Raw genomic sequence first — 18,125 nt, forward strand, 5'->3', positions numbered from 1 at the left:
AAGTATTTCCAAAGCTTTTTAAGTGTTATGGTGTAGACCTATGTTAATGAGTCACGGTAGACATCTTTACCACAGCGCACCGCCTGAAGAGAGTTGGCATCTGTAAAGCTTATGTTTACCAAAAGCAGAAGGGATTTGAAGATTGTGGAAAAAATAATTTGGGATTGACAAACAACACTATTTGATCAAGTTGCTAATCTTGTGTTTTTTCCCTTATTGTGACTTTTTCAGATGTCTGATTGGCTACAATGGCCTTATCTTTTGGGATTGTAGTTTTGTACCCGACTGTCCAGGTATTTTTTACAACAATACCTGGGAAATAACCTAAGAACTACATGGTTTTGTTTTTCAGTGATGTACCCAGCCTATGCCAAATGGGTCCAGTCCCACAGAGATCTTCCAATCAAGCTCAACCAGTGGTGTAACGTTGTGGTCAGTGTCTGCGAATTCCTCAGTCTGTACTTTGGTCTATTGAGTTTAGACAGCGGGAAATCTTACCTCTTTTCCGCTCTCTCATCTTCCAGAGATGGGAGTTCAAACACCCCCAACCCTTCCTGAGGACTCGGGAGTTCTTATGGCAGGAGGGACACACGGCTTTTGCTACCAAAGAGGAGGCCGCCGAGGAGGTAAACAAACTTCTGGCATATAGATTTACCATGGGAGGTTCTTTTAATTTCATTTGGAATTTATTTGTCAGGGAGATTTATTTTTTCTTTCAAGATGCTTTCGTAGTTCAAAGCAAGTGTGAGTAATTTTTTGGATGGACTCCTTTAACCTGGTCTTTACCAAAATTACTTCTTCTTTGGCCCATAAACAACACATTTCCGTCGTGGTTATGTACAATACTGTGCATGTCCACTCACTTGTTTTTGTAATGAACCTTTTTCACTGCATTAATTTTTACATGGCGGCACGTTGGACAATGGGTTTGTACATCCGCCTCACAGTTCTGAGGACGGGGGTTCAAATCCCGGCCCCGCCTTTTTGGAGTTTGCATGTTCTCCCTGTGCGGGTTTCCTCGCATGTCCCCAAAACATGAATGGTAGGTTGATTGAAGATTCTAAATTTCCCTTAGGTGTGCATGTGAATGGTTGTTTGTTTATATGTGCCCTGCGATTGGCTGGCGTCCATTTCGGGTGTACCCCCCCTCTCGCCCGAAGATAGCTGGGATAGGCTCCAGCACGCCCACGACCCTAGTGAGGATAAGCGGAACGGAAGATGAATGAATGAATGAATAGTTTTTACATTGAAACCCTGTGAAATGCCTAAATGATAGTTCTGTGTTACTGTCAAACTTTAACACAGAACTACCGTTTTCCCCGTAATCCAAAGCACTGGCAACCAAAAGATAACTTCTTGTCTGCCAAGAGGTGAGCAGAGGTAATTTACACAAACTAAAAAGCTGTTCAAAGGATTAGAGATGTTTTACAAGGTCATCACACTTGATGGGTCATTTAAATTTCCGTAGAACCGGTAATGAGTAGGTTCAGGTGGGATTGTTTGAACATCTTAACAGAAAGTGTTTGAGCATCACCTCGGTATGGAATCAAACAGGACCTGCCTTGATACATCTGTTTTCCACTTTGTAGGTCCTTCAGATCCTGGACCTGTACGCCAGAGTATATGAGGAGCTGATGGCAATTCCAGTGGTGAAAGGCAGGAAGACAGAGAAGGAGAAGTTTGCAGGAGGCGATTATACCACCACCGTGGAGGCCTTCATCTCCGCCAGTGGCCGGGCCATTCAGGTACATGCTCCTCCATTGGCGCTTGTTGAGTAGCAGTCTTAACTTGCTAACTTTGTGTTTGCTACCTACTGCAGGGTGCGACGTCCCACCATCTTGGTCAGAACTTCTCCAAAATGTTTGACATCATGTTCGAGGACCCAAACAAGCCCGGCGAGAAGCAGCTCGCCTTCCAGAACTCCTGGGGCATTACCACCAGGACCATCGGCGTCCTCACTATGGTGCACGGAGACAACATGGGGCTGGTCCTGCCGCCCAGAGTTGCCTGCCTTCAGGTAGACACGCTACACTACTTCATCATCTTCAACTGCAGTCACTTACATCAATCACTTTGACTAAGTAAATAAACATTGCCTCAGCACGCCCATCGCCATGGGCAGGCCATAGAGGGCTGTGCTCGGCCACCAAAATGCTTGTGCCCCCCCAGTTGAGACACTGCTCTTTAAAAAAACATTTTTTGAGGTATTTTATCCTTGTAGCTATGGTTATCTTAATAAATACTAATTTTGAATTACTAAGATGTTCAAAATATAAAAAAGCAAAGGTGTGATTAATTTTTATTGAGAGGAACCTAATCTGCAGCAGCTATCCCAGCCTTTAGTGGGGAATAAAAAATCGGGCCAGTGGATACTGCTAGGGCTACGTACGTCATGTTGGCGCAAAACAGTCCCGCACAATTTTTTAAATTAATTATTGATGTAAGTGTTTGATAACTCAAAACAGCAGCCTCTGCAAAACTGGATACTAAACTGACAGGGGTAGATGTATGTGTGTTTTGGAGAGCGCAGTATGGAGCTCATTGGCGCACTTGGCTATCTTAGACCCAGAGGCTGAACACAAGTTAACTTGCTGGCTCCGTTAAAGGTAACCACTCTAGTTGTATTAGCTGGGACTAATGTGGTTGAAGTGGAATATACTGTGGCTCGTCTTGAGTTCCTGGTGAAGAAAACAGCTGACCCCCCAGTTCCTCTTGAAGAGGGAAAATGGACAATAGCTAACATACTTGGCACAGTGTTCAGTGCGGAGAGGTGCTGAACACTTGTTGGCGCTGAATACCTTACGTTATATTGACACATTGCTCAAAGTAGGTTGGAAGTGCGTGTGTGTTGGCAATGCATGTCCTTCTGTTGAACCCTTAAACCTCGCAGTGGTGGTTTTTCGATTTGAGAGAGGCTTCTGGTGTTACGTCTCATAAGTTGAAGCCTCGTGTTTTGTGGATATTGATACCATTACTTTAAATTATGACTGGTGTTGTAGGTGGTCATACTTTTGCTGTTGGTTATGTTTAACATGATGATTACATGCGTCAGTGCTTCGTGAATAGAGAAGGTAGAATAGAATATATTTTTACTAATGTAAACTTGTGACTTGTGAAAAACGTAATGAAAGGTTGTCTAAATAAATCCCTTATTAGTCTGGCATTTAACATGGAGAAATAACTTCGGTGATCCTAATTGACTAAGTCCTAAGTCTGATTTCATGTCAGACAGTGAGAGGAAAAAAGCGTCTTTTATGTAGTGTGTGTAAACCTCTGGTTTAAACTGCAAGTGAAAAAACAAAAAGCAAAAGTTTAGATTTTTGTTTTATTTTTCTATGATCAAAAAGGGGGAAAAATAGATTAAAATAGGATTTTTGTGAAAAAAAATCTGATTATATTTTAAGACTTTGTGGTCCAGCCCTGCTTACATGAATGTCCTCTCTTTCTTTGCACCTTTGCACAGGTTGTCATCATTCCATGCGGAATCACGGCGTCGCTGGCAGACCAGGACAAGGAAGTGCTCATGAACCAGTGCGCCAAATACGTCAACAGGCTGCTAGCCGCTGACATCAGAGTGAAGAGCGACATCCGGGACAACTACTCCCCAGGGTGGAAGTTCAACCACTGGGAGCTCAAGGTCCAAAGCCACCACTTTAACAGAAACTATTCATTATAAGTAGGGAAAAAAATAATGGCTTTTTTTTTTTTTTTTTTATAACCAGGGGGTTCCCATCCGTCTAGAGGTGGGCCCGAAGGACATGCAGCAGCGCCAGTGTGTCGCTGTGAGGAGAGACACGGGCGATAAGGTGACCATTCCCGAGGGAGAGGTGGAGAAGAAGATAGCCGCCATGTTGGAGGACATTCAGAGCTGCCTGTTCAATAGGTAAGCTGTACTAGTACATGGATAGAACACTGATAATCGCTTCTACTGCTAATATGTAGGGCTGCACAATATATCGTTTTTGCATCGTCATCGCAATGGATGTGTGCAATAGTCACATCGTAGGGTCCTGCGCAATGCTGGTGTATTGATATGCAGTCGATCCACTGTAATATTATTAAGTGACTGGCAGAGGGAGCTGGTTGGACATGCTAATAGGATTAGCCCCGATGTTATGGTAAATTATAACCATTCAAACAACACACGGAGCAGCCCAGGGTGTTATATACTACTTTGTATAACTATTAATGAGGACACGGGAAACAATTACACGCCTGCATTTACTGTATCTCTCTTCAGAATGTGAAACGAATGTATGTCGCAACAGATTGCATTTAAGGGGAGCCACTGCATTATTGAAGGGACAAGCTTAAGGTGTACACAAGAAAAAAGGAGATAGAGGACAAGAATGCAGTTAACACGTAACAACAAGTTATAGCAATAGTGGCTGTGAGCAGCACGCAGTTGTGTTCACCATTATTGGCGCTCATGAAGTTTAAGTACTAAGTGTGGAATATCTCGTGAAGAAAATGAATCAAGTGAAACATTTTTCTATAGAGAGATTGATACAAAAGAGCAAATGATAAACAATATTTTATGGACAGAAGAAACAAAAAGAGCTTCTTGGCAATGCACACAAACAGTATGTTTACAGATGGCACAATGCAGCCTTTAAGGAAATGAACACCTTGCAAACAGTCAAGCATGGTGGAGGATCCATAATGCAGTGGGGCTGCCTCGCTACATCTGGTACTGGAGGCCTAGACTGTAACACAGCTATCATGAAATAAGAAAATTATCAAGAGATTTTAGAATGAATTGTCTTATCCAGTGTTAGAAAACTTGATTTGAGGTGAAGATCACGGGTCCTCCAGCAAGACAAAGACCCAAAGCTCACAGGAATGGTTGAAAAGGAAAAATGTGACTTTTCTTTTTTATTTTAAATGGCCAGCAATGAGTCCTGATCTCAATCCAATTGAAAGTCTTTGGTGGGAGCTGAAATCTGCCATTGGGGAAAAGAACACTGCAAATGTTCAAGAGCTTGAACAAATTGCAAAGGACGAGTGGGAGACAATACCACCTGAGAAGTGCAGAAAGCTTATAGATGGGTACAAGAAAGGTTTGGAGACTGTCATCGCTGTCAAAGGGTGTGCAACCAAATATTAAGGAGGGGTGCCAATATTAGTGTTTTTTGTTTTCGTCATTGAAATTACAATATCTAAGTTGAAAGAAGCAATTTTCTTTAAATTACTTTGGGCCTCCAATTAAAAGATCCTGTTGATATGTTTGGTACAGTTCAATTTATTTCTGAAGATATACAGGTTATGCAAAAAATGAAGGGGTGCCAATCAGTGTTGCCAAAGTTACCTTGAAAATGTATCTTAGTTACTTTATTGATTACTTGAGCTTGAAAGTAACTGAGTTACTTTACTGATGACTTAATTTCAAAAGTAACAAAGTTAGAAAAAAGTAACTTTTTAGTTACTTTCAGCAGCTGCCAAGTGGCAGGAATATCACTTATCCACAGTACCAAAAAAGCATTATCTTAAAAAAAAATAGAACGCTGGACGCTTCCATGTTAGCAAGCTATAGAGCCATCTCAAATCTCCCTTTCATAGCCAAGATTGTTGAGTTATTTTTAACCAACTCAGCAATTTCTTGAACTTAAATGGGCTTTTTGACAAATTTCTATCAGTTTTCCAAACTCATCACAGTACAGAATCTGTTCTTATCAAAGTGTTAAATGATATAAGGTTGAATACTGACTAGGGAAAGGTGTCGATTCTGGTCTTGTTGGACCTCAGTGCGGCTTTTAATACGGTAGATCATAATATACTGCTGAACAGGTTGGAAACGTGGGTAGGACTAAATGGAACAGTCCTTAAATTGTTCAGGTCCTACCTGGAGGAAAGGAGTTATTTTGTAACCATTGGAAGTGTTCAATCTCATCGAATGGCAATGACCTGTGGGGTCCCTCAAGGGTCAGTTCTTTGACCACTCCTGTTCAGCCTGTATATGCTACCCTTGGGTCAAATTCTTCAGAACTTTAATTTTGACTATCAGTTATGCAGATGACACACTTATATCTAGCAGTGTCTCCAGATGACTACAGTTCAATTGAGGTGTTGTGTCGCTGTCTAAAACAGTGTTTCAGATAGATTCAGACCTGACTTTCAACAGTCATATCAAATCAATTACTAAAACTACCTTCGACCATCTGAAGAACATATCCAGAGTGAAGGCTTGCATGCGTCAAGCAGACCAGGAGTAGCATATATAAACCATTTGATGTGATGAAACAGTCCAAAATAACTGTTTTAACAATGCTATATTTAACTTTTTGCTGAAACATTAATTAATGAATATTAAGTCAATTGGGTTAGTTCCACACACATTGCCGTTTAGTTAATAGGTTTGATATTGATACTGGTTATAAAGAACCCAGAGTCAAATGTTCATCTTTGTTTATGCTTCGGGCTGCTAACAAAATGGATGTTCATAATTTGGACACCCTTTATTTAAACCATGCAAACCTTTTTGACCCAGCCCCCTAAAAGAATCTGAATCTGGAATCGTTTGGAACCGGAATCAGAATCGCTCAAATTCAAACGATGCACAACGCTAATTCTTAATGTGTAAATAAAAAAGTAACAACAATCAAATACACGTTTTACAAAGGATAGTGTGGCGATAGTGGAATTGTGCATTTCTTTGCACTTTTAATGTACTGCACCGTCACTGTTGTAGAATCAACAATCACCTCCCAATTGCTTTCTTCCGCTTATTGAGAAATCAGCAGTGTGCATGAACGGTTAAATGCTGTTGAATGCCTGGACTGCGTTTTTTCTGAGTCACCAGCCACAAATCAGTACTTGGTGAGAGACATTGATGACTCAAAAGTAACTATTGCTGGTTTGAAAACGTAACTGTAGTCTGATTACTTTCCCGGGTAAAGTAAAGTGTTAATTTGCTCGTTACTCAAAATGGCGGAATTTTGGAATCACTCGCGTTACCAGCATCACTGGTGCCAATAATGGTGAGCATGACTGTATGAGTTGATGTTGGCGCTTAGGAAGTGCTGTATCTTTTCTGCATTTACTTTATTCTTGCCTTTAATGGCCACATATTACCCCTGATTAATTACACCAAACCCCCGCCCCCTTAGGAAAAATAAATAACAGGTGGGGCCTCTAGGTGTCTGTAGTGACTTAATTACAATGACATCAGATGCCAGCAGTCAAAAATATACTGCTTCAGTGCAGATGTGACGTGTAAAGCTGAGGTTAAGGGAGAAAGGAAGGAACTTGATTAAAATGACTTCGTTGGACATTTTGAACATTACTCTGACACACGTTTAACAATTGCAAATGAAGATAAATGCAAAAAATGTTTTTTTACAGAGCCTCAAATGACCTAAAGACCCACATGGTGGCTGCAGACACGATGGAACAGTTCCAGAAGGACTTGGACTCTGGCAAGGTGAGGCGCAAGCTCCACACAGGACGTCCTCTCCTCAGTCACACTCTTAACTAAAACTTACGGATGTTCCAATTTTTAATGTGTGAAATGTTCTTTAACTTGTGTGTGGTGTACACAAAATCAACACGACACTCCTCCCCCAAATCATGTCTGATCTGTGCGAAGCAACATGGTGCCACAGGGAATCAGACTAACAAATGTATATTTTTGTTCTGTTTTTATTGGATGAAAAATGTTTAATAAAATAATAAATTATGCATTTATTTTTTTAATTTAATTTCATTCAAAATAACACATTACAGGACTCTTGATAATGCTTGGTTGGCCTGTTTAAAGAAGGAAGCAAGCGGGCCATACTGCCCACCCATGTCAGAAGAAGAACTTGAAGATGCTAGGCGAACTATTAGCTTATCTGGTAACCAGATTGCGGTGGCAAACTCTTATCCTTGTCATTTTTATTGTGGGGAGAGACTTGTGAGGCTTAAAAAAATAAAATAAAAACTTATCAAAACCAGTTGCTCCTCTATTTGTGTCTGACAACAGTACCAGCTTCAGTGAGTTTCCTGACTGGCTGTCATTCCGGTTCACATCACAATTACGGATTTGGTGGCTCGGATCACTCACATAAGGATTTGCCATCATAAATATCAAATGGGTTGCGATTGTTGGCCCTTGCGATTTTCAGAGCAGTTTAGGAAAAATGACCTTTGTGACTCCCCACACAACAGAATGTCTCCGGATAAACATTTAGAGAGATCCGACATTTGGGACTTGAAACATGAGGGAGGGGAAATGCTCAGAAGCGGCCCGATTGTCGGTATGTTTGTTGACCTCCTTAATGCATGTTGTCCTGTTTGACAGATTGTCCAGATCCCGTTCTGCGGCAGCATGGCGTGCGAGGACTGGATCAAGACAACCACTGCCAAGTATGTACACAAAGGTCCTCTTTCTCCTCCTTTTGTTTTTCTGTAGTACTAATAGTTTTGATTTGTGTGTCAGGGACCAGGACCAGGAGCCAGGAGCGCCGTCCATGGGTGCGAAGAGCCTGTGCATCCCTTTCTCGCCACTGAAGACGCTGCAGCCCGGTCAGCTGTGCGTCTGTGGCAAGGCACCGGCTCTGTACTACACCATGTTTGGACGTAGCTACTGAGGATGGAATTATTGTTGCAGTAAAGGGCTTTTTTTTTTTTTTTTAATTCCCTCTCATCTACTCTGTTTTGTATTGTATCTCCTGCAGTTGGGTTTTCAATGTCACTTGTATTCTTCTGTCATTTAGGTTTTTTTTTTTTTTTTTTTTAAAGAAAAAATGTGATCATTGGACAGAAGTGGGAGGAAGAGAAACCATTTAAACCTCAGTTACATATGAGAGAAACAAACATTTTTCCTTGAATGGCATCCATAAGAAATGACAAATAATGAATAAATACTGCAGTTTCAATACGGAGAACCAAACAATCTTGTCATAAACTCCCTTGGAATTAATGGCTGCCTCTCAGGTGCACTTAACTTGAGCTTTGGGTCTTTTTCTTTATCCAGCTTGCTACACCATTGGCTTGCAGGTAAGAAGAACTAAATCATCTTGTCGATCTGCAGCAGCCCAACTATGTACAACTGGGTTTCTGACTTCAAAAGCCAACTATAGCCTCTGGGGTCACTATTTAAACAACTTGTCTAAATAATAAAACTTATTTATGTGGTAAAAATAGGGGCTTTTGTCTTTTTCGTTCTTATAGTGTGCGCCTCATTTTACAAGTTTACCTTGACTTGACACAATTATCTTTTAAAAACGGCTCAAAAATTACCACACTGCTTTTTTAACTGCACAAACAAATACAACTCAAGTTTCAGTTATCAACTTGACTTTTTTTTTAAACTTACAAAAAACTTACAAACTCGTGGCGACCGCGCCTATCATGATGACGGCAACCAAGTCACTTCCTGCTTTTTTCCCACAAAATAAAAACATTATCGATTTCAGAGCACAAAGTACCAATTTATTTGCTTTGTAATATGCATGACTATATTTACATATATTTTAAAATGCACATATGTTAAAATACTTAGTATATTTGCATTTCACAAAACTGGCTGGCTTTTATTGCAGCGGATGTCTTCATAGTACGGCCTTTGTGGGTTTGACAGGGAAACAGGCAATCAGAGCGAGCGAGTGTCTCCACCCCGCCGAAGGCTGCAGAGTCGACGAACACACTTTAATATGTCACCCAGGTACTGAGTTGAGCTCCCCAAGACAAAATGAGCGACAAAGGTCTATCGGACGAGTTGGTGGCGGCGGCATGTAAGGATGGAGACTCAATTACCAAGGTAAGGACTGTTGTCACCTCTTTGATTTGGGAGTGAACTTTTAGGGCCTGTTTAACCACGGACGGGGCACGCCAGCCACACACACACACACCATTACCCGGTGATTCTGTGGGTTTCGTCCGTTATCGGACATGGTTAAGTTAACTGCAAATCGGCATGTTACATAAAATTAGTATTTTTCACGAAAGTGTTATAAATAGGGGTAGAGTTGTGACGATAGGGTGTGTTGTTAGTAGTGAAATATATATATCTATATATATATATATATATATGCGCGGCCAGCATGCAGGCAAGTGGGAGTTAGCACTGACTACGACGCTAACTAGCCTAGCACTCTTAAAATAGACTAGTATTCCAAAACGTACACATTTTTAAACCAGTTCAAACCATTGCAACTTTAGAATACTCTCAAAACTCGGAAGAGCCAGGATACCATTTCGACATTCACACAATTCCACAATTTCCATGAACACAGTTCCCACTGAAATGAATGGGCACATTTTTCATAGTTTAACTGAATGGTTTGAATCAGTTTAAACGTGTTTTTGAACTCCCTCAGTTTTGACTACGTCTCCAAAACAATGCAGCCATTATACGTATTGACCTCCTTCCATCGTTCTCAGTGATTCAAACCATTCCAAATTCAATTTGTTCAGCTCATTCAGGAATAGACTAATGCTGACATACAGTATATTCACATAGAGTACAATCTCTCGCCTTACACACTACATACACTGTGTATGCTATTTAATCTGCATTTCGTTGCCTTGTACTTGTGACGTGAATTTACCAAGTTAAATCTAATCAAATGTTTTCACCCAACCGCCCCTTCAAGTTCCACATTTGTTTTAGTGTTCCATATTTTGCATGAATAATTTCCCAAATTAATGGAGACATTTGTACAGAAATTGCACGCTGTAGTTTGACTATACTAAACGCATACTAAACAACTAATACTCGTCTCATTTAAATGTACGTTTGAGAGGTTTGTTCAGATTCTTTTGGCTTTTACCCCGCCCCACTTGGTCTGACAAGAAAGGCTGTGTGAATGTTTGCCCAGTCTGCTGCCATTCATTAAGACTGACAGGAATGTTTTCAGCATTCTCGTGTGAGCTCTGGATGCTTCAACTTTGAACCTACACACACTGTCTTTGAAAAGCTTCTCTAATAAGTCTCACATTTACGCCCTAGCTCTAAAAATATAAATAAAATGTAAATGCAGTCTTTTACACCCTGAGGTTGCACAATTTTCGAGAAAATCACCTTCATCACCATTATCAGGGGCCGAAATGAACTTTTTTACTCAACGGCCAAGTTGGCTGGTAGATGAAAAAAATCCACCAGCCAAGCATATTTTTTACTGGCCAAAATATTATATCATTTTACTTAGGGCAGCACAATATATCCCAAAAAATTGTCATTGCGATATGTGTGTATATGTGTGCATCCCCAATGCTATACATATTTTTATAATACGGTTATGTTTGATGCAAACAAAGAAGTCACAGTAACATTATGCAACAGCAAAAAGAAAAAAATAGTTTTATTTAACATTCATAAAATCTGGCCTCACACAGTTCTCTTGGAAAAGCATTACAGCCTCCGTGGGATCATACTGCCTGGCGTGTGGGCGCCTGGTTAATTTTTCATCATTGAACACTTTTAAAGGACTTTTAAGCAGCTTGGAGGCTGAAACATCAGGCTGTCAATGTTTCATTTGTTTTTAAAGAGTTTGGATTTTGCATAGTAAAACTGCTCCTTGTTTTTAATGACGACGTCTTAATGTTTTTAGCTTGTACTGTCAAACCTGTTTTATGTGTTTGTTGTAGGGCTGTTCGACCTGGCAAAAAAAAAAAAAATATTCATATTGTCCGATCTTGATTATTATCATGATTTATTTAATGTTTTTAAACTTTTTTTTAAATAGCCAGTTTTAAAGCCTCTGTACTGAAAACTAAAGACGTTAGAGAGTAGTTCAACATTCAACAACCCTCTGAGAAGATGAAGATTCCTTTGACGTGGAATCAAACACAGTAGTAGTAAACATTATCATTCTCCAGTTATGATGCTACATACCCTATTAACATTATCGCTACTTTCAAATGTGCATCATCTTGAATAACAATACAGATTAGCTAGTTTTGTCATTTTACAAACCACCGGAATAATGATGACATGGTTTATTGTTGTTGCTGGTGGCCCACCACTAGCAGTGCATAACTGCTAATGCTACTTGCGCTAGCAACAGAGAGTGACAGGCTGTACTGACTACAATAAAATGTAATTTTTGTTTTTATTTATTTATTTATTTATTTTTGCTTTCCACATAATCACTTGTGTGGTACTTCTTCAAATGAATAAACACAGTGGTGCCCGTTTTTAAGGATGCCGACATACTTTACACATCGGCTAGTTGATGGCATTTCTCCACGTCGCTTTGGCGACGCCGCCACACAACCAACGTCGGCTCCGTTTCTGGGGCGAGGACGGGTCAAGGCTGACTCGGCAGGATCCGAGGACGGCTAAGTAGGTGTCTCGATCTCGCTACAGGGCGAGGAGACGTGGCTTCTGTTTACTCTGGGTACTTGCAAATGGGAGTGGAGCAGGAAAAGGACATCTCCGATTGGCTGTTGTCACGCACATCCCGTCATATTATAGTGAGGAAATATGCCCGCAGCTGATAACTTGATATCGGCGTTATTAGGAATCTCACGCATTTTCCTGGCCGGAACGCTCTGCTCCAATATTATTGGTTTCAGGACACACGCCGCTGCACTATGATTTGCACGTGTATGTTTGTGTACGGCGGTATAAACATTCACTCGCCTGGCGAGTGTTAATTTCAGACCGCCTATTATGCCAACATTCTCTTTTTGTTTTAATTGTAATATAATACTACTACTTCCTTCTCATTTAATAAATTAATTCCTGTAACATTAGGCCTTTTTCCTCATACCACTGTCTTGTCATAGCCTTCTGACTTTTTTTTCTAGTGACTTGCGACTTTCTTTTCATAAACACACACCTTTTTTTTTTTTTTTTTTTTTTTTTAAATGTCGTGTTGTGTCAAGCAGAAAGGAGGATCTGTATCCCGTTTATACCGGAACCGTTTTACCGTGCCACAGTGGAGTTTTTAAACTGCCACTGTGGTTCTTTGTATTCTGATAGATATTTATTAATTTAATAAATAATTTCAGTCGGACAGAGCAAAGTTTTAAAGGGGAGTGACAGAGAAAAAAATACAAGGAATAGACGGTGAAAAGATAACTAAATATAGGAAGAGAAGATGACAAAAGACGGGACACTAGCTGTAAGAAAGATGAGGAAAATAAAGAATAGTACCTAGTACCTGTGAAGGAAGGACAGGACAATATAGCACAGGACTGGACAGAATAAGGACAAGAGGGGAAGCATGCAGGACAGAGGTGGTGGACCCGGCTGTACAGCTGAAGTGTGGTGGGAGTGACTGTAAGTCTATAGACATCTAAAGAAACAGAGTGCAAGTGAGGGGATACCCAGGAAGTTTGCATAGTTATGAGTTATCGCAGTGAGTGTGTGGCCCCACACCAATCGAATATGTCCCAGAGGTGAATATCTGTGGATACATGCAAGTGAATTGACACCGTCTCGCATGCACAATAACCTTCAGAAGTGACTTGTAATTGCTGCGCCTGCACTGCGGGGGCTGAGGACCCCACACCGCCTACCCGAGAGGTGGGGTCGGACCCAAGAGCCCACCCGAGAGCGGCTGGGTGGACGGGATTCCACCTACACCGATGGACCCAGGGTGGTCCACATTCCCCATCCAACACCAACGCCCCAGCAAACAACCCCACAGGAGAGCGAGACGCCCCCCCAGTAACCCGCAGGGCCTGCCAATGTAGCCAGTCCCCGCCCAGCCAGAGGGCGGGACGGTGTCCCCCGTTTGGCGGAAAGGAAGGCGGATAGGGGCGCCCAACAGGGAAACGATAAGGGGGCATGCCACGGGTCATGAGAGGGGAGCCCCTAGCAGCCATCCAGCCAGAGGGGCCCAGCCCCAGTAGCACCGCCATGAGCATAGTGAAAACCCACCATTCCCCCTGTTAAGATGACTGCCAGATCGCCGACTGGCATTCATTGTCCCTAAGCTGTGGCCCCTGAGTGGTGTGCACTACTTTCTTCTCAATTTCCTCCGGTGACCTAATTTTTATTTGTCCAAAAAATATTAGGACTTTTTTTCGCAGTATTCCGACTTTATACTTTTAACGTTTTCCTGTAAGAGTGTAACTTTATTCTCATAACCTAACAACTTCGTTCTTGAAACATTACTTTTTTCTTGCCGTATTTCAACTTTATGCTTCAAACATGTTTCTCGTAACTTTCTTCTCATGATAAAACAACTTAATTCTGACTACAATAATAATAATTATAGCGTTTTTCTGAAAATATTCAACATTGTTCTTGCAATGTTAAGACTTTTTTTTCATTTTCGTCTTATTCCCACTTTCTTTTCAAACCTTTTCAACTTTTTGTCTTTAGCATTATGATATTTTCTCTTACAGTATTCCTACTTTATCCTTGTAACATCATTATCGTAATATTGTAAATTCTCCCTCATGATATTACTACAACTTTGCTCTTCTAATTTTCTGAATTTTTTTTTCCTCATAATATTTTGACTATTCTGAAATGGACAACTTTTCTTGCAGTCTTCTTCTCAGCTTTGCTTTATTCTGAGTCACCATTTTGAAAGAGCCTTGTCCAATTTTAAGGCTCATTACCTTAAGTTATGTCATTACAAACAAACACACACACACACACACACACGTTTGTGGTGATGGTTGTTAGTTCCATGTGTAAGCTCACACGAAGGTGCCGTTTGACTGGACGCCACTTTTCACAGGCACGTGTCAGAATATGCCACTTTTTTTCATCTCCATTTTTGTACTGCTTCTTTAGATCGATTAAATTGTTTCACTAGTTGTATGTTATGAATGTAAAGACGCTATTGCTGTGTGTTGCATAGGATTTCATGATGCAGCAGACGATGCTGCGGGTGAAAGATCCAGTTAAATCCTTGGATTTCTACACCAGGATCCTTGGCATGACGTGAGTGTTAACCAATTATATAATTGTTTTGGATTTTTCCTTATAGTTAGTTTTTATTTTGGTTTGACTTTTTTTCAAATTAGGTTAGTTTTAATGTAATTAATTAAATTAATTAATCTAATCTTTTAGTAGTTTATTTAGAGCACGTTTGTTTTTATTTTTTGGAAAATGCTTAATTTTAATTTAGCTTTAATTTGTTTCAGTATTGGTTTCAAGGTCTTTTTAAATACAAGCTATTTATTGGGTGGAAGATTAAAAAAGGTCACAATAAATATAGTGTAATAAAAATTTTGTTATTTTTATTATTAATATGAATTATAGTATTAACACACGCTCATTGAATGGAGCTCTATGAGTTAAGTGCTTTGCGTGTGCGTTTACAATTTCCTCCAAGGCTGCTGCAGAGGTTTGACTTCCCCTCCATGCGCTTCTCCCTCTTCTTCCTGGGCTATGAGGACAAGAATGAGATCCCCGCCGACGTCAAGGAGAGGACGTCCTGGACTTTCTCCCGCAGGGCCACCATAGAGTTGACGCAGTAAGGGTCTCGGCGGTTCCCCAAAATGGTGGCGTTAGTCCCGAGAGCAGCACGTTTCAATTTTGACTTGTGATACAATCAATTTTCACAGCTCTGGTAAAGTAGCTTAGGTTTCCCACGTGTTCTTTCCTGTTGCACCTCCCCTCTAGTAACTGGGGTTCGGAGTCAGATGAAAGCCAGGCGTACCACAACGGAAACTCTGATCCACGTGGCTTTGGTAAGTTTGGACATCACATCATACAGATGCATTCATATTGCTAACACAATCCATTGTTGAGATTTTAAGACATCCCCCCCCCCCCCCAATCATAAATAACTGAAGAAGAAATAATGATAAAGTGTACTGGTAATGTTTCAAGTAACGTTTTAACACTTTCAGCTGTCATACAGGTGTAAAAAGAATTTAAGAAACAAAAAAAACTCTCTACAATAAAGTACATGTACTTTCGCTTTGATGAGGATCATTCATTACAGCCATACAAGTGTGGAAAGAAGTTGACCTTTGTATAATAAAACTACTGTTGGGTGCTATGGGCTTGAAATAACATCCCCTCCCCACACACAAATCTGATTTTATTTGATTGTCCGTCCCCCCCCACCCCCTTTGCACATACGGTAGAACAAGCAAATGACAATGACGATTCAAAACGAGTTTTGCTTTATTTCTCCTGATACCAAAATTGCTTTGAAAGTCTTTTTCCCAGTTTTAACATGCATCGCCTTCCACAGAAATAATATAAATATATATATTTTCTTTACAGATACTGTGAAAATAAGTGCTTCCTTGGGGGGGGGGGGGGGGAACCAACTCTCAGGATCTTATTTCATGTACATGTGTACAGGAGATGCAAGGTGACCTTGGTAAAATATTTGCAGTTGGAATCACATACCTCGGGTCAAAACTTTCCAACAGGTGCATGCAGGACAGCTTTGTTATTGACCAATCATGATCGTCTTTGCATTTGCAAAATTGTAAAGAGTAACAGTGTTGATTATATTTTAAGTTCATGTAATTCCACTTAATATATAAGGCATAAAGTGGGCATTTGTGGTGGTAGTAATAATTTAGCCACACAGAGGGTTCATTTGTGACACGTCATCATCTTCAGGAGATGTCTCAATTTCATGACGTCATTGAGGAATGCTTATTTCCCCCAAACATTCCTATGTCCTCCTGCATCGCTCCTCTGTGAATATGCTTGCCCCTCGATGGAATTTCTGGTGGGAGGAGCTAGGACGTAGGAAGTTCCAGCAGAAATTAGCGGGTTGACGCTTTTTTAAAAACCCCCCAAAAAAGCAAAATCCACTGATTTGCGTTCACGTTTCTCTCGACAGGCCACATCGGCATCGCGGTGCCGGACGTCAACAAGGCTTGCAAGCTGTTTGAAGAGCAAGGTGTTACCTTCGTCAAGAAACCCGATGACGGTGAGACGTTTTACATTGGGCTTCATTCACTAATAAATGCGTAGAAATGTTCTTACTCTGCTCACAAGTTCAGTGTATACGCATAATTCATGACACATGCGTATTGGTTAATTTTCTTCGCACCACCATGCGTATATTAGTGAATAAGTAGTCATTCTAAATGCGAGCGGTCCAATTGCATTTCCTGCTCGTTGAGCTACATCGGACTGCATGCAGACAGCTGCAACGGCGACACACGCACATGTTGCACTTGAACGGAACAAGGGTAAAAGTGATGAGATGTGTCCTTTTCATTGGTATTTAGGACAGTCAACGCATTAGCAAATTCCTGGTTTGAGTTATTATCGTTAAAGTTATTACTATTGCTTTTATAAATGACTGTAGTTCCAGTACATTGTACATTTTGGGTAAAAGATGTTTGACATTTGTTCGAAAGCTGATCCCGCATTATTTGTGTGTACGCATGGTCTGAGGAGGTTCTAAATTTGTTCGCAGAGTATGCACAAAAAGAGGAATGAACATATCGATGAATCATAGATTTGTGTGTCAAACGTTCGTACGGTGAGTGAATGAAACCCATTGATTTTAAAACAGTGTCTCCCAACCTTAATTGAGCCTGTGCACACTCACAGTACACCACCAAACAAAAAATGTCACAAAAGTAGATCTACTGAAATAATGATGATCCTTTCTCAATTTTTGTCACAAATGTAATATTTTTTCCAGTTGGTATGCATTGCTGGCATAGATAGATGAACAAAAACATTATTTGTAGTAAATGAAGAGTAATTTTCTCACCAATGAAGTGAAATTGGATAAATTACTACAGCGACACACAATTGGTAATCACTGCTCTAAGTTATGTGTCCCTGTTATTATTATGAACCTTTCAGTTATTGTTTTTTCCCCATCTTGCAGGTAAAATGAAAGGACTGGCCTTCATCCAGGACCCTGACGGCTACTGGATTGAGATCCTGAGTCCCAACAATATGACTTCCATCACCTCATAAAAAAGGGATAAGAGGAGCATTGCGCTTTTAGGGAGGCTCTTGGTTGTGGAGCACAGTGTGGGAAAATTATGAAAACGTCAAGTTAGCGGCATTTAAGCTGCTCCACCATGGGACATTTAGAGTAAACCAATAAACCTTTTTGTTCTGAAATAACTTTATTGTGTGTGAAAGCACAGTAGTTGCGATATGGTGCTGTATGTAATAAATGTGAGAGCTGGCGTTCAAATGCAAGTGAGAGCGTTTTCCTCTGGTGCTTTTCAAAATAAAATCATTTACTGCAACGCTGTGGTTTTACGTGCCATTCGGATGAGGTGTATTCTAACTT

General features: G+C 40.6%; 2 protein-coding genes across 4 annotated transcripts in view; both read left to right on the top strand.

The window, feature by feature from the left end:
- Nucleotides 1-9,123, top strand: part of eprs1 (glutamyl-prolyl-tRNA synthetase 1) — a 43,670-nt gene extending 34,547 nt beyond the window's left edge. For all 3 annotated transcript variants that reach the window (XM_061765370.1, XM_061765372.1, XM_061765373.1), the window contains 9 exons: nt 353-432; nt 525-626; nt 1,590-1,745; nt 1,820-2,017; nt 3,464-3,637; nt 3,723-3,883; nt 7,342-7,420; nt 8,282-8,346; nt 8,420-9,123. In XM_061765370.1, coding sequence (XP_061621354.1) covers nt 353-432; nt 525-626; nt 1,590-1,745; nt 1,820-2,017; nt 3,464-3,637; nt 3,723-3,883; nt 7,342-7,420; nt 8,282-8,346; nt 8,420-8,570 — 1,166 coding nt within the window. In that variant the 3' untranslated portion in view covers nt 8,571-9,123. The remainder of the gene's footprint in view (nt 1-352; nt 433-524; nt 627-1,589; nt 1,746-1,819; nt 2,018-3,463; nt 3,638-3,722; nt 3,884-7,341; nt 7,421-8,281; nt 8,347-8,419) is intronic.
- A 421-nt stretch (nt 9,124-9,544) lies between these two features.
- Nucleotides 9,545-18,081, top strand: glo1 (glyoxalase 1). Its single transcript, XM_061765375.1, has 6 exons — nt 9,545-9,742; nt 14,748-14,830; nt 15,225-15,365; nt 15,515-15,582; nt 16,701-16,790; nt 17,709-18,081. Exons 1-6 carry the CDS (start codon nt 9,674-9,676, stop codon nt 17,798-17,800), a joined length of 543 nt encoding a protein of 180 aa, XP_061621359.1. The 5' UTR covers nt 9,545-9,673; the 3' UTR covers nt 17,801-18,081.
- The last annotated feature ends 44 nt before the right edge of the window (nt 18,082-18,125 follow it).

This window comes from Phyllopteryx taeniolatus, chromosome 2, assembly GCF_024500385.1.
Source record: "Phyllopteryx taeniolatus isolate TA_2022b chromosome 2, UOR_Ptae_1.2, whole genome shotgun sequence".
NCBI classification, from domain to species: domain Eukaryota; kingdom Metazoa; phylum Chordata; class Actinopteri; order Syngnathiformes; family Syngnathidae; genus Phyllopteryx; species Phyllopteryx taeniolatus.

Excerpts from the sequence above, each read along its gene's own strand:
- glo1 (XM_061765375.1), top strand. The coding sequence starts at position 9,674 with ATGAGCGACAAAGGTCTATCGGACGAGTTGGTGGCGGCGGCATGTAAG. Across the intron at positions 15,583-16,700 it reads CTCTGATCCACGTGGCTTTG|GCCACATCGGCATCGCGGTG; the intron begins GTAAGTTTGGAC and ends TTCTCTCGACAG. Across the intron at positions 16,791-17,708 it reads CGTCAAGAAACCCGATGACG|GTAAAATGAAAGGACTGGCC; the intron begins GTGAGACGTTTT and ends CCCATCTTGCAG.